Here is a 19,054-nt window from a genome sequence, read left to right on the forward strand (position 1 = left end):
AGTGCCCTAACTGAGGGAAAAACAACTCGGCTTTTCCTAGAAGTCTTTTCTACTGTCCAGAAAATTCAGTATCTGTTCCTGAAAGACAGTGGTGACAAAATATTGCAGTTACAGTGTTAACAACAGTTTACATAGTTGTTACAGAGACAGTCCTACTTTCAGTTCTAAGGTTTTAATATATCAGACAAAAAAACAAAAACAAAAAAACATCCCATAAAGGGTCTGAAATTGAACAGGAATTGTGGCAGTTTGCTGGTCTGGATCAAACTATGTGTATCAACACACTATGCAAGCAGAAAAAGAAAACAACGGTGGAAAAAAATACCTTTCTTGTAGAAATCTGGAGAAATATTCCCTGCATTAGACAATCATTGAACAGTCAGAAATTCTCTTTGCATGATAAAAGTCCAGAAAAATGCCTCGTCTCTGAAATTGCATGTGAAGAAAAAAAAAAAAAATTGAATGAAATCCCAAATTTTACTTTCACTTTTTGTTTATTTTAGAAACTGCAGTGGCTTGGGTGATGTCAGACATCACAAAGTAGACCACAGATTTCCTAACTTGTGTAACAGAATGATCACTGGGCTTACTGACCTTATCAAACCATCTGTGATGTGGATCATGGTAATATTGAGCAGGGTGTAGAGATTAATAAGTCAGTGTTGCATGTTTATTTTTAAGAACATGTCTTTTACATGACGGTAAACACTGTGATGCTGATGTGTCTCAGGAAGTGAGATTGTGGTTTTGTGAGCATGGGTGCTTGAGGGGAGCTAATAGGAAATTATGCTTAATGTTTTGTCGCCCACTGGAAAAAAAATGTCACAGATTTTCTTAACATATCATTTGCATGACATATCAATGTGTCATGGCCAAACTCGGACTGTCCTTTCCAGAAGAGACTTACTTAGTCATTCGTTAATAATTGTTTTTGCCAAAAAATAATTGACACACCCTCTGTCTTTTCTTGTCTTCCTGATGTCTTGATGTAACTCAGGATATAGGCAAACAGGTGGGGGGCTACAAGAATCGATACGTTAAAATAGATAAGCCTCCAACATGTAAACTGGATGAAGGAACTTATCGTCTCCTGAGCGAGCCAGAGGGAGAAATCAAACCTCAGGTGTGTCTCTTTCCAGTCGTTTGAGTGGACATATTTGATTTAAAAAAAAAAAAAAAAAATACAGCATGCATGTCATGTTTTCATTCTCTGTTAAGCACTTTTTCATTTTTATCACTTACAACACTGCAAAATAATGTTTCTGTCTCAATGCAGGACCTGAAATTTACTCTTGCAGTGACCAAGATGAAAGGATACTTTGAAGCTTTCTTTGAGCAGGCGCCTCCTTTTAAATTGTCTCTCATAGAGATTAATACTGAGGAGCCTGTGTGGTCTGCCACCATCAGAGAAGGTACCAGCATGGTGGGGCTAAAGAAGGGTTATATTTGTTTAAAAATAGTTTTTGGTTTTTTTGGTTTTTTTCCAGAATAAAGCAGATAATTGAGCCCATTTCCAAATTACAGTGTCTTTACCGTTAGCATTAGAGGTCTGTGAAGCTTTCTATTTGCACTTTCCATTATTTGAAAAACTAACAAGCTTGCAAACTTTCTGAAGTTGTCAGGAGATCAAGCGGTATTTTCCTTTTGAGAATAATGTGTCAGATAATTTCTTATAAAAAGAACAAAGCACTGTGCTAGCATTATAAAATAAATCCATGTTCTGTTTCACCCTTATAAGGACTGATTAGAAAAAAAGGAAATTACTTATATTTCAAGCTCCATATACCAGTAGCATATAAATCTTATATATAATGCATTTCTGACATTGTCTATGTGATTTAATACCCTCTGTTTTACCCATATATCAGTGCAACAGACTGGGTCCTTAGATATAAAATTGCAGAGTTGTTAATTGTTTAAAGAGATCTTTGTTTTAACATCATGCTGATATTACAAAAACAAGGACAAACTTAACCAGGGGAGGCATAATTCAGGGGCAGGAATACAGAGCTTTCACACTCTTTGTGATGAGAAATCACTGAACGTCTTTCATGCCAACGTCTGACCAACCTATTATCCTTGATAAGTGGTGGTTTTCTGCATCATTCCTGCAGTTCTTTGAAATAGTTAAAGTAGTTTAAATACCTACAAAAACATCCCAGTAATGAGTTAGAATTCTTGAATGGACCTCCACAATACCTACAGTGTTACAAGATGAAATTGATGTTTCTATTATTTTCCAAAAACAATGTCACTTTTTAATCTGTTGGCTTGGAGGTGGAATGGAAAAAGTTGCATTTTGCAGTTTGGGTAGATTGACTACATCTGTCAACCCCCCTACTGTGTGGGAGTCAAGAGGCACCTACAGCTAATTTTCATCAAAAAATAGATACATGAGCTCCAAATGCATTTTATTTAAACTGCATTGAGTGACACTCAACTGCCGACTTGGTTAAACTTGCTATTGACACATTTGCCAGCATCTCTTTTACCTGACTTTCCTTAATAACCAACTGTTTGTTGTTTTTTTTGTTACACAGCACCGTAGTTTCACAAATATGAGACCATTGAGCCCAAATGAGGTTTATCTATTTTGTTCATTGCCAGACAAAAAAAAAACAAACAAAAAAAACCCAAAATGCATGTAGCCAGACCAACCAGACTGTCCATTGGCCTTCTGTGCTAGTTTGCCTTTTTTTCAGCAATGTGGCTGATGTCTTCTCTGCTGCTCTCCCAGGTGACTGTGTGGATAACATGGAGGAGAAGCGAAAGAAGAGGACAAACTGTATGATTCTTGCTTGTCTTGTTTGCATTCACTCACAAGTTTTCCGTCGTGTTTTGAGTTTAATCAAGCTGACGAAAATATCGATCTCTCGTTCAGTAGGTAGACGGAGGAGCAGCAGTCCCTCTGAGGAAGAAACGGCCTGTAAAAGATCTCGATGGCAGGACGAGTCAGGTGACTTTCCTCGCCTTGTCCAGCTTGTTAAATCAACAAAGTATTTCCAGATTCAATTGTCTGGCCGGAATTCAGCTAAAATGAAGTTACGTGTGTGTTTGTATCTGTTTTTCCAGATGGACTGAAAACAGCGGCGACTCAGGGCCCCGACATGACAGAGAAGCAGCTACTGCAGGTCGCTAAGCGACTTGGGAAGGAGTGGAAGCAAGTAGCTATCTACTTGGACTTGAACTCTAGGGAGCTGGATGACATCCAAGCAGCAGAGAAAGACGTGACCATGCAGAAGCTGAAAATGCTGGTGGAGTGGAAGCACAGAAAGCAGCCGGGAGAAGCCACAGCTTTCCACCTGTGGAAGAGTTTAGAAGAGCTGGATGACTTGCCAAATGAGGTTAATCAGACACTGCAAGGTATGACATGAAATACATCCAATGAAAAGCAACTTATTATATTATAATATTATATTAGTTCATCTCAGTGACATTTTTTGCTAAATTTCATGTTTAAATTCAGAAATAAAAGTGTGGTTAGATATGTGATTGGGTATCTGTAACACAATTTGATTCGATTGCTCCAAGTGCTCCTACAGAATAAAATTCTGAAAGTTTGATGCATTTGACAGTGACTGAGCAGAACAAGGTGAGTCTCTATGGTGGATCTTTAATGCCCTGTTATAGAATCTGGCTCAAAGTTGAAAACAAAATGACACAACAGAGGGCATTTTAGCAATGTCTTAGAAACCAACAGACAGATGGGATCTAATTTTACTGTAGCCAAACAATTTTTGGTTCAGTGTGCAGGTAAGATTTTGTACTTCCTCACCGCATGTGAGATGAAGATTCAGCATGATCCCCAGATACTTTTATGAATCTACACGGGAGAGTTTTTGATTTACAATGGCAACAGGGGGAAGGTCATTAATATAATTACATTAGTAAAAGTAAAGGGCTCAAGATACTGTCCTGAGAAACTCCCATCAAACACTTAAGTGGCTGTGATGTCACTGAACCAATTTATGAACCTGGGTTCTGCTGCTTAAGTAGGGGATGTAAAATGTCAGTTTGAGTATTTGATGACCAAAGACCTTCCTAAAATCTACGTAGACAGCTCTGGTAATATGGCTCTTGTTAATCAGCTAGATCAACTGGTTATGCAGTGTATTGGCACTTTAATGTCTTAATTTTTCCATGTGACACAGGAGTGTAAGGAAGTTTTAGGGTTTTTTTTTCCCCCAATTGATCAACACATCATATCTACCACTTTGAATGTGCTGAATAATTTTCATGGTTGAACAAGTTTGTAATGTTGCAAAAAGAAAGACAAACTACTTGAATTTTCTTTTACAGCATACTTAGGGTTCATGTGTTGCCAGAAGGTGAATCTCTGAAACAGTCTCAAATTTCTGGAAGACCAAACAAGGCTTTCATTAAGAATTTGCCTGTGTTTGATATTATATTTAGCTCTGTATGGTGTGGTATCATATGGTACCACAACACACCATACCCTTAAAGTCTCTCTGATCTTCCAGGAGCTGTTGATTGATAAACATTCCCACAGCATCATGAGAACACCTCCAAATGATCCAGGAGATGTTTATTTGTATTCATTTTACTTAATGGTTAAAGTTAATGGTTAAAAAAAAAACACATTTTAGTCCCATCTGAAGTGTCTTCTACCACATGTTTGGTGAGTCCCTCAGCTGTAATTTTTTTTTTCTTCATTTTCTACTGGTCAGTCTTATAAAGACCCAAGTTTGTGAGATGTAAAGGCTGTCCCATGACAGGAAACCTCTGCAGTGGAGCTTTGTTGCTTCCTCCCTTTCAGCAGTTTTCTTGATTTCTATAACCCAACCCTAACCTGTGCTTCAGCAGCAAGCTTTGCCGCTGACCATTCTGAAGCGTTCCTTGTTCAACATGGTCTTGCTTGATAATATCTCTTGCTAGTAGTGATGCAGAGATAAGCCCTTTCAGTGGTTATCAGTGATTCCCAAACTTTTTAACCATGGTCTGAAGATAACATATGTAGCAGTTTCTACATGGGACTGAAGTGGTTTGTGTTTTTTTTGGTAGATTATGTTGTCTGGAACATAGCGCCTCAATGCCAAAAAAATGGCTTCTCTCACCTAAATAAGGCCAAATTTGGCCAAATTCTAAGTGTAAGGTTTGGAAACAACCAACAAAAAGCAAATAAGGAGTATAAAGTGGTTTAATGCAAAGAGATTAAGTCACAAATTAATCTCTTTGCAATGCATGAATGGCAACCAGCTGAAATCATATAGGACCCATTGGGGTCAGGATCCCCAGTTTGGGCAAGACTACCCAGTTTGGTCCTAATGAGGGCTGCTGTCCTGCATGTTTTCAATGTTTCCCTGTTTCAGCACACATGATGCAAATGAAATGGGTCCAATAGCCTATGATGTTCTGCACAATGACTCCGTGTGAGTCAAGCATGTTGGAACAGGGAAGCGTTGAAAATCTGCAGAACTGAAGCTCTCCTGGGGCCGAATTTGAGTAGTCTTGCTCTTTATGGTGAGATCCTGACTTACTTAAACTAATAATCTGACCGCTGATGCTAACTGGCAACATCAGTTATGCAGCTTCCATGCAGGGTGAGTAATTTTATAAAGGATAATTCATAGTCCAGTGTTACAGGGGAAACACCGGGGTCAGTAGAAACGTGCAAGGTTGTGTAGTTGTTGAACAGTTGCAGCACACGATGACTTAGCCAAGCATTTACATATTTTTGTTTTGTCTTTTTTCAGATATGATGACCAATCAAGCAGCTAAGTGAAAGGGATATGACTTTAATGAATCACTGGACACCGGTTGCTCCATCAAATGGAAGCAACAAAAATCTCAGGAATGCAGCTGATTCAACCTGTGGACCAAATGTCAGCGCTTCCTTTGGCTTGTGTTGTCAAACTTGAAAGAATATATGTTCATTTTATGATGAAGATGACTGTCTTCAGATTGAAGATGCATTTTGGGCTGATAATGTTCCGATGTGGTCCTTTGTTTCTGTAAGAAATACAGAAAAACAAGCTGTGTTTAAAAAGAGACCTCCTTTGTAATCAGGTTTAAGAATGACCAGTAGAGTCGTAGAAATATTTAGTAGCTAATTATGTAGCCAGTAGAAGATGTAAATGCAGGTGCTGCAGTGTTGCATTTACAAAAATCAGGAAAAATCCAACCTGTGTATGTAGTTTCACTTTTGAATGTGATGATAATGGGAATTTTCATGAAATAATTTGGCATTAGATCACATGTATGTGACAGAGTTACAAGTTACAGACTGAATTTTGGAACTATTTCTTTTTTTGCCCAGTTTGATATGTTTGTGCACATTATCCTGTACATAGTTTTTTTTATACCAAAAATGTTGAAGCTTGTTTATTTTTTTAAGAATATTGAATCTTTTTTTTTTTTAATACATGTTTGTGTTTTGAAAACCATGACTGTAAAACTAAATGACTTTCAAAGTTATGCTTATGATGTTTAAATTGAACAGGAATTACTTCCTGCCCTTTCAAGACAAGAACGCACATTTTGTGTTTGTAATGTATAACCCTTGTTTGTGGAGATGGATACATTCTTTAAAAAAAAAAAAAAGTTATACAAACTTGACTTTAAGTCATCTTCTTCCCTGCAATATTCATACATTCCTGAATATTTCTCACTCCACTACTATAAACTTTTTTTTAATGAAAAAAAAAAGCTAATCGCAAGGAGGATCTTTTAGCTCCTAGATTGTAAATAATGTTCTCTGTCATGTCAACACTATTTTAAGGAAGCTGCTGTAATATTATTTTGAACAATCTTATGATATTATGTTTACAATTGGGAGTGTGTTAATGCCTTAAAGATTTTCTTACCAGTGGTCCAGGCTGTTTTTTTTGCTCTTTTTTTTTTTGTCTCGTAAGATCCCCTTCATAGACTTCTCAAATTACATAAAGTTAATTGACAAAATAAAACTATATGATGTGTGCTAAATTTGTTTTATTTGGTGAAGTTGTTTTGAGGAAATGGTACAAAGACTATAAAGTAAATAAATGATAAAAACAGGTTTCTCACTTCTCTCTGTGTACCATTTTACAAAAACATGCATGCTATATTGATAATTATAAATAGACCCTACAACTTAAGTTTTAGTGGTTATTAGTCTGTGATGAAATGGTGAGCTGTCTTACGACAGAGTATTAGGGCTACACTGAGGAAAAGGATGTTATTTTGAGAAAAAAAAAAACTAAATCCCTACAGTAAAGCTAAAATGACAAGAATAAAGTCAAAATACAGACACAACGTATGTGCATCCTCTTGATGTGAAAGCGAGTTCACAATGCAACTGATATTCATGTTGTAAATTGGTTTATTAACTTATTCTGTCTCCCACTGCTTTGCAGATGGGATATCTTCCAGGTAAAGCAGATATGAAAAATTGATGGGATATTTTTCCCTCTTATCTACCATTGTTAGAGATGTTGTATTATTGAGGTGTTCCCCACCATTTATCTATCAGCAGTCCAACTGGTTTGTCATGAAGTTCAACCACTTGACCAGTGTGGTAAGGCACAGTTGTGTTAACATGTTGGCCCAATTAAAGACATCCAGACTCCACACAGAAAGACTTTAGAAGTTTAAGCAGGAACGTTCTAGTTGTGGGGCAACATACTAACCCCTACACCACCATAGTGACAAGATAAAATGACACTATTCTTCAACTAAGTTACAAAGATGAGAACCACGCAAAAAAAAAAACAGGTCAGATGATAAAATAGAAAATTATACTCATGCTCTGTGTTTGGTGGTTTTGGAGAAACAGCTTATACTCATGCAGGAGTGGGGATATTAGTAATTTGGTGCTTTCCAGAGTTATTTTGAATCCACAATTTGCCATTCAACGCATTGGCATGAACAAATGTTCAGATTTTTTCTTCCACAGGCCAGTGGTTTGAAGAAGGACAAAATTTGTTGATACTCTATGTTGTTGATTATTTTTAACACTGGACAAATATTTGCAACTTTGAGGCATATTTTCTGATGTGTCTGATGGTGTTAGCGGTGAGGAATCTGGTCATTTTAACGTACCAAGTCCTAATCTTGTATTGGAGGTCCGATTAGCTGGTAGGTTTGACTTTTCATATTTCTGTTTGTGGTTGACGGTATCAGTTCTGCATCCACCACTGATCAGGAGACAGCATTGAAACATTAGTCTGTAAAAATAATAGGACAGCTTCAGCCCGCTGTTATTCTTTGAAACAACATATTAAGCACTGAAACAAAAACAATGATTATAATAAAAAGCCAAATATGGTCTTACTCAGAATTAGGAAATATGTACATCATCACATGTGAGAAGTATGACATCATGTTTACCACTTTGTGGTAGAGATTAGGTTTTGTAGTTTTGAAATCTAGATGTTTTTTCATTTTTGTTTTAGACAAGACTTCCTGTTTTATATATTTTATATTTACAGTGGATGTCAGATTTGGGCTGCAGTCAGTGTATTCCAGCTTGTGCATATTGTTCAGTGCTAACAGTGTTTTCACAGACAAGGGAGAGTGGAATAAATTGAGTCAGTGGTTAAGATGAACAACAATCTATGTTTTTCTATATATATATTTTTTTTTGACAAAAAAAAATCTTTTTCTGTCCAGTGTAATAGCTATATAAGGTCCCTCTTGATAATTTAAGTATTGTTCTTTTTAAATTTGGCCATTGCTGAAATTACATAGTACATGCTGGACCTGTCAAGAGGGTTGAGAGAAATAGAAAGCGAAGAGGAAAGAGGGAGAGAGAGAGGTAAACAAGGACAAGGATAGATAACAGTGGGAGATCTTCAGTCTTAGCAGGAAAAACCAGCTGCCATCCCTGAAAGGACACAGAAAACTACCTGCAATATCAACAAGGAAACAAAGCTGACAATTATCCAGAGAACGTAAAAGACAGATGGGGAAAAAAATTCCGTCACAACAGTAAAAACATAATCCACACATAGAAGAGAACATGAACATGGATGTAGGTGATTAAAGTCACAGGATGGCGCAGTCAGAATGATGGTTTGTAAATGTGGAGGCAAAATATCAGGAATTAAAAGCGATTAGTGAATATATAACTGTAAACTCACCATTTCTAGGCAATGATATATTCCTGTTGTCAGGTTGCCACACACTTTGAAAGCAGCCTTTCTATATCTGGCACTGAAAAAAAGCAAACCATGGTGGGATGTTAAAAATGCCTTTTTTTCCCCATTAGCTAACAAATATGAAAGTAAATTCTGCCATAATGTGAATCTTTTATTCATTCATTCATTCATTCATTTTCCGAACCGCTTATTCCAATTCAGGGTCGCGGGGAAGCTGGAGCCTATCCCAGCCGGCTTTGGGCGACAGGCAGGGTACACCCTGGACAGCTCGCCTTTTTTTAGTTTGTTTTACATAAAATGGTAGCTTAAGTGTAAGGAGCCAAATGTCTTAAAGCAAACTGAGCCTGCCGTTCCAACTCACCCAAAATTAGACAAAAAAAGTCTAAAATGGTATTTCTGTTAATTCGTTCATATAGCGATGATATGTGATGTGGTCAGTATATATTGAGGAGATGCTGACAGCAGCTGCTGATGTCAAGAGTTGTGAATCCATAAGTATATTAGTAAAACAGAGACAGATTGACAGGACAACACGCATATTCATGAGGCAGAGAAAGCCACAGGTGAAAACAGAAGGATACAGGTTGCTCAAAAGAAAAAAGCTGTAAACTGGCAGATGAAGACTGAACCGGAAATCCTGTCTGACAGCTGGAAACAAAAGAGCTTTTGCAGGTGATCACCTGATTCAGCTGATAAACTGACTCATATTGTTATGTAGAATAAATAATTCTGGTTTAAAAATAATTTTGCTAAATGGAGATTTTAGGAGAGGATCAGTAAAAACCTGAGGTTTAGCAAGCTGACACAGAGGTATTATTATAATGTCCACTGACAGGAGACATCCTCAAATAATAAAACATGTTTTGCTTTTAAATCTGTGAAACAATTTTTGGACCTGAGAAGAATAAAAGTAAACAAATCAATAAGTTTACCTCACCCTAAATCTTTGCAGTCTTGTGTTATATTTAGATTATTGATTTACTGTGTAAAGTTTTTCCACACATTGCTAACTTCACTTAATCTTTACTTCTGTAGACTGTATACCCAAACATGTTACTTAAAATTAATTGAAATAATTGGAGCTGTTTATTTAAAAGCATTATGCAGTGTTTTTTATGTAGCTTTTCCATAAATGTTCATTTTATATCATATGTTATTATTGTAAATATGTTCTATTCAAATTAAAGGTTTACTTGATTGGCAAATTCTCAAGACCTTTTTAAACGTTTCCTTTGAAAATATATTTTGAAACAACACAAATTCACCCAATAAAACACAATACAAATAAAAAAAAAAAATCCATCCATATGATAAATAATTTAAGACTTTATTATAAATAACAGTTAAATCCACAACATGCCATCAAATAAATATATTACTTAAATAAATAGATCATTAATAAATAAATACATACCCCCAAATATTGGAATACATTAAAACATTAGCCAACATGGCCTCCACTGCTAATCGAAGCAACAGTTTGACTGACCCTCAGCTCACACTGGGAGAAGAAGCTGGAATCAACACAGTAAGCTTATCTCTGAACAACAGTAAGAGTTGCAGCTTGTTTGGTTGTGATGGTAGTTAATAGTTGTGATGGTAGTGAATAGTTCTCACAGCTTGTAAAGTTTTGTTGAATTGAAGGAGAGGAGATATTCTGATATTGGAGTGATAGCGATGTTGGTGAGGCTTCCAGATGTTTATTTCCTGTGATCTCTTGAGGAGATGTACCCCATAGCTCGGTTTATGGTGATGGCCCGGACATGGAAGCCTCTCATCATCTTACACATCTTCTGCCTGTTTTGGAAGGAGGTCTTTGTCCACATTTTGGCAGCAACCTCCTGATAGACAACAAGAGAGGAACAATGTGAAGACAGATGAATGAGCAACAAGTTCCCTCTTTGTCCAAAAAACAAAAAAATTTTTATTTCTTCTTTTTTTTTTCTTTCTTTAAATATTAGTTTTCCTTTAATGGATTAAAAATATGTATACATGAGGGAAAACACATCGAAAAAAGGGATAAAAAAAAAATACCTCTAAGGAGCTGTTTTCTGCGTTTGCCATCAGGGAGCAGTTCTGTGCAAACCAAGGAAGATGTCAGGAAACTTCACAATGTTATTTCCCAGGAGATTCTCAAAACATGACTTGTTTCATTCTCAGTTTATATGTTCTCCTGTCACGCATGGATAGGTCTAATAAACACACCTTCATCAGGCTCTGTATTATTTCCAGCGTCGGTGTCAGAAGTGGATCCTCTTTATCCGGCATGTTGAGGTCCGACTGGAGGTAGTGCCGAATCGCAGCTTCGTGGTAGTCCAAGTCTTTCTTAATGCTCCTCAGACATTCACTCTGTTAAGACAAACACACACATACAAAACGATTATTGTAAATGCTGAGGAGGAGGAGAGGCTTTGTTTTTCAACAAATGAACGAACATCTCACCTCACTGAAAGATGAATTCCTTTGCATCATGCAACTCTGGCTCTGTGGGGAAAGTACAACTGCATCATGAAAAGTTTGTTGCTGGATTTGTATTTTCAGGCAAAGTAAGGCAACAAGAAACAACTAATAATAGTCATAGTCAGTACAGGTTGTTTGGTAGTTAGTTAACAAATTATATTTTGTGAATTCAAGCTGTTACACTGATTGGAAAAAAATAGTGGGGACATAATAATTAAAATATTGAATAAACGTGACACTTTGTTTGACAGTTTCATTCACAGACAAATCAACAAGTTACCATTGTCAGATTAGGTGTGCAAGCCTGGACTGTGTCCGCGCTCCACACCGACATGTGACTGGATGGGATCAAACCATGACATAAATCCTCCTGTCACACACACAAACATATTCAGTACTGAGAAACTACTGTGCTAAGAAAGAAAGACAAAAAGACCTGAATCAAATCCACCTTAAATGATACTCACACTACTGAGAAGCTCTCTGACGTTTAGCAGGAGGGTCTTGAAGAGAAATGCGCACTCCGCAGCTTTGTTCTCGCAACGGATTGGCACCGGCTGTCCCGCGCGCCAGCTCAAGGTGAGCAACAGTACGGCAAAGTCTACACGGCAAGAAAAAGCACAATTATTAATACTTGGCATCAGTTAGTCCATATCAAGTCAATGATGTCTAGTTTACATTCAAAACATCGTAAAACTACATGCAATGATGATCCAGATCTAATCTTGTTTATCTATCTAGTCCGCACTCCGGCGCCTCTGACTTACAAAAATGAAAGTTGGCCATAATTTCTGTTCAGACACAGACTTCTGACTGCACTGAGCCAGCTACTGAAGTTCTGCCTTATGTGATGGAATTATATATAGGCTAGTTACTGAAAGGGAGATCCCCTCTTAGAGCATCTCTCTCTCATGAAAACAAACAAGAAAACAAAGATTATTATTATTATTATTATTATTAATAATAATATTTATTTAGTTATTTTCTGACGTCCTCGTTTCTGTCCTCACAATGAATCTTCAAAGCTTTTTTCCACAACATTAAAGCAACTCTGCAGTTACTGTAGGATGTGAATGAATGATGTACGTGGATTATAAACAGTGATCATGTGAAAACGCAAAACTCTGAAAACCAAGCACGAGATTGTGAGATTGCACAGTTGCTCACGAGCAAACATTGCGCACATTAGACTGAACAAGCTTTTAATCACGAGAACATTTACTGGGAAAAAAACAACAACCACATAGTGATGCACAAAGAGTGAAAGGCTGTTGGTGGCGCAGTGAGAGGAGTCAGAAGTAAAAACTAAAATGTAACTTATAGTTGATGGTAAATAAGCCATAATGACGCCACATTCGGCTCAGCAGAGGTAAATCACATGCTTACTGGTATTACCTGGATCAGATCGGATACATCTAGAGTAGACTCTTCAAGTGACCCATGGAATATGGTCCAATAAAAGCTTATGGTAACGCCAATGTCTTGTAGTGGAGGGTCGTTTTATGCGTTTACTTCTTTATTCAATTAAATTCAATTCAACTTTATTTATATAGCGTCAAATCACGGCAATGCCATCTCAAGACGCTTTACAGACAGAGGGGAAAACATAATGAAGGCCAATTCATAATAGCCTATATAAGGAAACCAACAGATTGAGTTGAGTCCAACTCAATCTCCCATCCTGAGCAAGCAAACTGGTAACAGTGGGAAGGAAAAAACTCCCTTTTAACAGGAAGGAAACCTCCGGCAGAACCCGGCTCAGGCCAGGCAGCCATCTGCCTCTGCTGTGTGGGGGGAAGAGGACAGAAAGACAACAGACAACAGGAACTGCTACTCCCGGCCAGGGAGACCTGCTGAGACAGGAGACATACATGTTAATAACGCAACACTGTTATGGGGGGGGGTACCAAAAGCAATACACTAAACACTGTGGTGTAAGTATCTGGCTCTTATGTACATTTTGTTTCATGTCCAAACTGCTGGTGTTTGCCCTACGTGGGCCCCACATGGCCCCCAATGGGTATGGGCCCCTGGGTCCAAGCCCATAATGGCCATTGGATAATCCGGTCTTGGATGCAGGCTTTCCGCGAGATGTGGGTTTTTATGAGTTTTGTTGTAAATGTGTGTCTCTAAACACAGTATACTGTTTTATTTTTCAAAGGTTTATTTTATCTTACTGTGATACACTTTGTAATCCTTTCTGTGAAAAGTGCTTTAAAAATCCACTTTTATTTACTAAATTTACTTGATGGACAAAATAATCTAGAGCCCAACCCATGTGCTGAATAATCCATCAGTGATATTAAATCTAATATAAAATACTAGGCACAAAAAGATCCCAGTGATTATAATATTCCATAATAAGCATTATATAAATCTGATTCCTTAATGAAATCTAAGAGAAGCATGAAGCAGTAAGTGCAACAGTGTAAAGAATAAGTTTACCTATTTCTTACACCTACCTGATCTAGTTTTCAGATCTATTTGTTGTGTTTTACAGACTTCTGAAATGATGTGCATTCTGTGAAACTGCAGTGGTGAGTATGTGTGTGACCACAGGAGTTTCCTGGCCTTTTCTTTCACCATGGGACCATTGTACCAGCGAAACCAGCAAAACTTACCACTTACTCTGTGTGTTTGATCAATTTACCTAAAAACAAACCAAAAAAGCAACCAAAAATAATGTTCAGAACTGAGTTCTGTGTGGTTCTATTTCACCATCACTGACTATTTGTCGGTCGGTTCTCGAAGAAAAATTCCTGAACACAATTTAACTTTTAAGGGGGGTGTCCAAATGTTCCTGCAGTCTCTTTGAAAGCAGCAAATCCATCCCCACTGAGTATGAGATGATGAACCAAGACCGAAACAGCAGAAGCTGAGTCATACGTGATGTAATTTCTTACACTGCCACTAAAGATGCAATGAGTTTACATTTTAAGTTCATTAGAAAGAGGAAGCAAACTAACATGCAGCAACACCTTTTGAGATTCCACAAACTGCATGACAAACCAGCAAATATGAAACAAAGTTTATTCTTTATTTTACATATTTGTACATAAACATTTCTTCCCTCAAATAAAGTATTTGAATACAATAGGATGAAAACAATATTAACACATTTATTCATTTAAAATGACTCGTGTCAGAAAATCAACATTCACAAAATGTTGAAGAGCAATTAGAGTGAATGTATTACCAAAATCTACAACTCCACTACAAGGCAGGCATGTTTCCTTCACACTCTTTGAGCACCTTCAAATAAACGTTTCTCAGTTGAAAACTACCATTTGTGCAGAATAAAAACAGGTCAACTTTGAAATACTTTAAAATTACTGTCCAACTTAAAATGCTCTGAAGAAGTTAGTTTTCCATCTTTTTTTTTTTTTTTTTTTTTTTTTTTTTTTTTAAATACAGTGCTGTTTCTTTTTCTCATGACTGACTTTCTACTAAATTTTTCACTATTGTTTTTTTTTTTTTTCCCCACAATTTTTGCATTTGAACAGTTACAATTTAGTGGTGAATGTAGAAAGTTAAAAAGAAACAATAGCAAAGCAAGTCCGATCACTGCACAGGAAGCTGGGGACAGAATCCATGACAAGACACAATCAGTTTCCTCTCCTCCCAGGAAGCAGGAAGTGCTACTTCATCCTTAGCACTGGGAGAAGCAAATGAAAGAGGGTGGCATTCCTCTGTGCGACTGCTACCACTGAAGTCAGTAGGTTGAAGAGGAAGGGGAAGAGGAGGGAAAACGGGGGTGCAGCGAGGAGCAGAATACTTGGGACAAGCAGGAAGGATTGGGATTGATGCAGGGCAGAAGTGGAATGGCCAGAGGAGAAGAGATTGTTTTGGAGAAAGGGTCAAGCTTGGCAGAAGGAGGCAGTGTGGAAGTGAGTATGGGCATGTTATTTGGACAGGGTCCTCTCAGCCAAGTGTTTCTGCTGGCTCTCGGCATGCCTGGAAAAGAGAAAGTAAAATCAAAAATAAAGTCAAAAGAAAAATAAAGAGAAAACACAATGTGCCACACAAGTGTTTGTTTATTTAGGTGTATTCCCGTGAGTTTTTGTGTAGTCTTAGGACGTTATAGTCCGAGGATTTATACGGCACATGAAGGGAATAGATAAAAGGTTGTATGCTCCAAACATTCACCTTTTCTCTTAAAGAACGCTGAATAAAAATGCACAAAAAGCATGTTTCTCTGCTTTATATTGATCTCATCTGATAACAGAACAACACTAACATCTTTTAATTGTTGCACCTTTAAGTGACTGTTTCGTAACAATAGTCCCTCCCTGGAGGGACTTTATCTCTCAGCTGGCCTGGGAGGACCTTGGGATTCCCCCGGGGGAGCTGAAAAAAGTAGCCAGGGAGAGACAAGTCCGGGCCTTTCTGCTTGGGGTGCTGCTCTTCAAACCAAACTCTGGATAAGCAGTGGTGAACGGATGGATGGACCTTTTGGCAATGTCACACATTAAATAAAGGAAAATGTTCCCCTCGTTCACAAACTGAATCCTGGGAATAACAACGACTTGGGTACACTTGAAAGGAATTACTTGCGTATTATGCAATCTATCTTACTTGAGCAGTGCGGCTACACAGCTACAGACTGCACGATCCACCTACACTGCTCGGCTATTTGAAATGATAAAAAGTAAGATTGTGTGTAAACCAAGATTCATTAAAACCCACATGCTGGACTTTTGGACTATTCAGCTTCTCCCAACCTGAGCACAGTCTGGACTAAAAAACAGAAACATGTTCTGATGAAAAGTGATGTCTAAAAGTCCAAATATGTCCAGACTATCTTTTAGTGGAACGTCAAAGTGTCATAAGACTCAGGAAAGAGACAATTGCCCCCCCTCTCTTCTACAAACTTGGGAAGTGTACTTTGTTGTGAGCACTTGGTCCTTCTGCACAGTATCAGACCTAAAGCAGAAAGTAGTCTCTGTTAAGTCAATTATTTACTTCTTTCTGAAAAGTTTCTCAGTGGGGAACTCCGCTCACTTTACAAGTCAGAGTTTATAGTTGTTTACAAGTCTTTAGGTGGACTCATCCGCATGCGAGAAAGCTTGTATGAAGTCTTCTGTGGCCATACAGGGAACTGTGAGAAATCTGAAAACTGCATTTTGGGTATTCCAACGATGATGAAAAATGAGTGGAATAATTTTTCTTTTAATATTGTGCATTGTGAAACTAAGAGTTATGCAGATGTGAAAGTGAGAGATAAAAGGGTTGACATGGTTTTGGCTCTGACAATTAAGCGATCATATTCTTCACATTTTTTAAAATTTTCTCTTGCATTCACTTGTTTGAAAAAAATGCAATGACTAAATCTTACATAAAGCACTTCATTACCTGGTGAGGTCCTCTATGTCAACCAGCATAGCGTCTTGCTCCATGTGCAGTTCATCACGAATCAGTAGCAACTGTACAAGCTCCTCATTCAGACCTACAGTGATAGATAATATGAAGATGCACAGATGTAATGTTTTTATTGCAATAAAGAGGTTTTTTTTTGTTTTTTTTTTCAGATTCCAACGTATGGAAATGCCCCAAACACCACAACGGCCTCAGAACCTCTCAGCAGACTTTCAACAGATATGAAAAACGGTAGAAGACACACCACAATGGGCTCATAAAATAACCTCAGAGCCACTAAAAACTATGAGCACTTACAGTCAGAACACACATTGGTGGCTTGTGGTTGCTTTTGCTTCACATGTTTAGGCTACGGTTCCTTCATATTAGCCAGAAGACAGATTTTATGTGGGAAAAATCTCATTTGTGGGTAATCAATTACAAATAATTTTGGAGTCATGGGGATTTTTGGAGCTATTTAGATGAGATGAGATTATTCATCCACTGGTGGTAGGTTTAATCATGCATTCAGAGAGGTAACAGTAAATACTCAGAGGAAGCTGTTGACTGGTAAAGCCTTTTTGAAGTGACTAATGTATATAAAAGGACTTTCACATCCACTGAGAAGGGTAAGGGGTCTTGCTAATTTCTGCAAATGAAAATACAGGTCAGTCACACTCTGTGTGTGTGTGTGTGTGTGTGTGTGTGTGTGTGTGTTTGATCAACTCACTCTCTATCTGGGAGTGCAGGTCATTGACTATAACCTGGAGCTGCCCCAGTGTCATGTCTCTCAAGTCGGTGGGCTTCAGGCTTCTTTTCATTAGACACTCGCTGATGTGAGGCATGTGTGGAAGCTGATGGGAAAACAAACAAACAAACAAACAAAAACATATTAAACATCACATTTTATACAAACCAGTGATTTAAAAAAAAAAAGCACAGAAATGTTTTTCTGTATGTAAAGGAATAAAGAGTTTTTGTAATTTAGACATTTTGGTCAAACTATATAATTACTGCAAGACTGTTAATGTAACCTTAAAAATCCATTTATCTTATAAGATTTCTGTGTATTTTATTCAAAGAACAAGATTTGTAACAAATGTAAATGTGACAACAGGTGGTGGATTTCTTTTTCTTTTTGTTGGTGGTGGATTTTGCTGGAGAAAACATAATTCTCTGCCTCCAGATTCTGAAATGAAAGGCCTTCCTGGTTTTCTCAAGCATTTCTCAACACTTTCCAACACTTTTTTTACAATAACTGAACTGATAATATGGTTAAAACTCAAAGGGCACAAGCTAGGTGTAGAATAAGATGGTAAGATGTCATTAGAGTGTCTAAAATTTATTTTAGTGACAGTACATTAGTACACTGTAATGTATATATGTGTTGCTTCTGTTGGTGCTTTGCAGCATCTGGATTCCCTTCTGTGAAATGTGTAAAGTCAGGCGGTTCCATGTGGGAACAACCGTTTGGACACAAGCAACTTATTTGATTAAAAAACGGTGCACAAATTTCACCCAGCACAGCCTGAATGGTATGCACATTATGAACTTTTACCCATAAATCTTGGAGCAACCTGGTTCATTTTTCATATCTAAAATTGATAATATAGCCTGTATTTTAATGAATTCTCTTCAAATTTGACCAATTCCTCCAGTGTCATCCTAAGAATACACAATCAAATTCTCACAAATATTCAGAGGAAGTAGTAAAAATGCTAACTAATCTTTATCTGTGGAAACCTAGGATGGCCAAATGCAAGTGAATACAGCTTGTCGTGTACTGTTGTTGTACATCAGTGTTACCATGTTCTTGATCAACACGCAGCGTTTATACAGCATCATCTTAGAAGCTGCAGAAGTGGGTGATAATAATGTACAATATTGGTCTGTCCAGACTTTTTACATTTTAGAAGGACGATGTAAAACTAATAAAACAAGATGTGACAATCTTAGAATGTTAAGCAGCTAAAAAAGCTGAAAAAAAAAACACTAATAAAACTTCTAATTAGACTTAAAGCTAATTTTTCTCATTAACATATCAGAAGCTGATTTGCAGCAATAATCAGATACAAGTTTAACCAACAACTGTTACTTTTTACATTTACCTTTTACAGTAGTTGACTGGTTAAGTTGTAATAATC

The 19,054-nt window shown here is 37.4% G+C and overlaps 2 protein-coding genes across 6 annotated transcripts in view; both read right to left on the reverse strand.

The window, feature by feature from the left end:
- Positions 1-10,553: 10,553 nt before the first annotated feature.
- il12a (interleukin 12a) lies at positions 10,554-12,732 on the reverse strand (the record flags this gene model as incomplete). Its single annotated transcript, XM_079245976.1, has 7 exons — positions 10,554-10,936; positions 11,130-11,171; positions 11,301-11,444; positions 11,538-11,579; positions 11,836-11,925; positions 12,023-12,156; positions 12,723-12,732. The coding sequence occupies 7 exons, from the start codon at positions 12,730-12,732 to the stop codon at positions 10,796-10,798; spliced, it is 603 nt and encodes a 200-aa protein (XP_079102102.1). The 3' UTR covers positions 10,554-10,795.
- Positions 12,733-14,919: 2,187 nt separating this feature from the next.
- Positions 14,920-19,054, reverse strand: part of schip1 (schwannomin interacting protein 1) — a 217,629-nt gene continuing 213,494 nt past the window's right edge. For all 5 annotated transcript variants that reach the window (XM_079246890.1, XM_079246892.1, XM_079246891.1 and 2 more), the window contains 3 exons: positions 17,641-17,764; positions 16,908-17,001; positions 14,920-15,509 (listed from right to left, as the gene is read on the reverse strand). In XM_079246890.1, the coding sequence (XP_079103016.1) occupies positions 15,458-15,509; positions 16,908-17,001; positions 17,641-17,764 (270 nt within the window). In that variant the 3' untranslated portion in view covers positions 14,920-15,457. The remainder of the gene's footprint in view (positions 15,510-16,907; positions 17,002-17,640; positions 17,765-19,054) is intronic.

The sequence above is a fragment of the Telmatherina bonti genome, assembly GCF_933228915.1.
Source record: "Telmatherina bonti genome assembly, chromosome: 9".
NCBI classification, from domain to species: Eukaryota; Metazoa; Chordata; class Actinopteri; order Atheriniformes; family Telmatherinidae; genus Telmatherina; species Telmatherina bonti.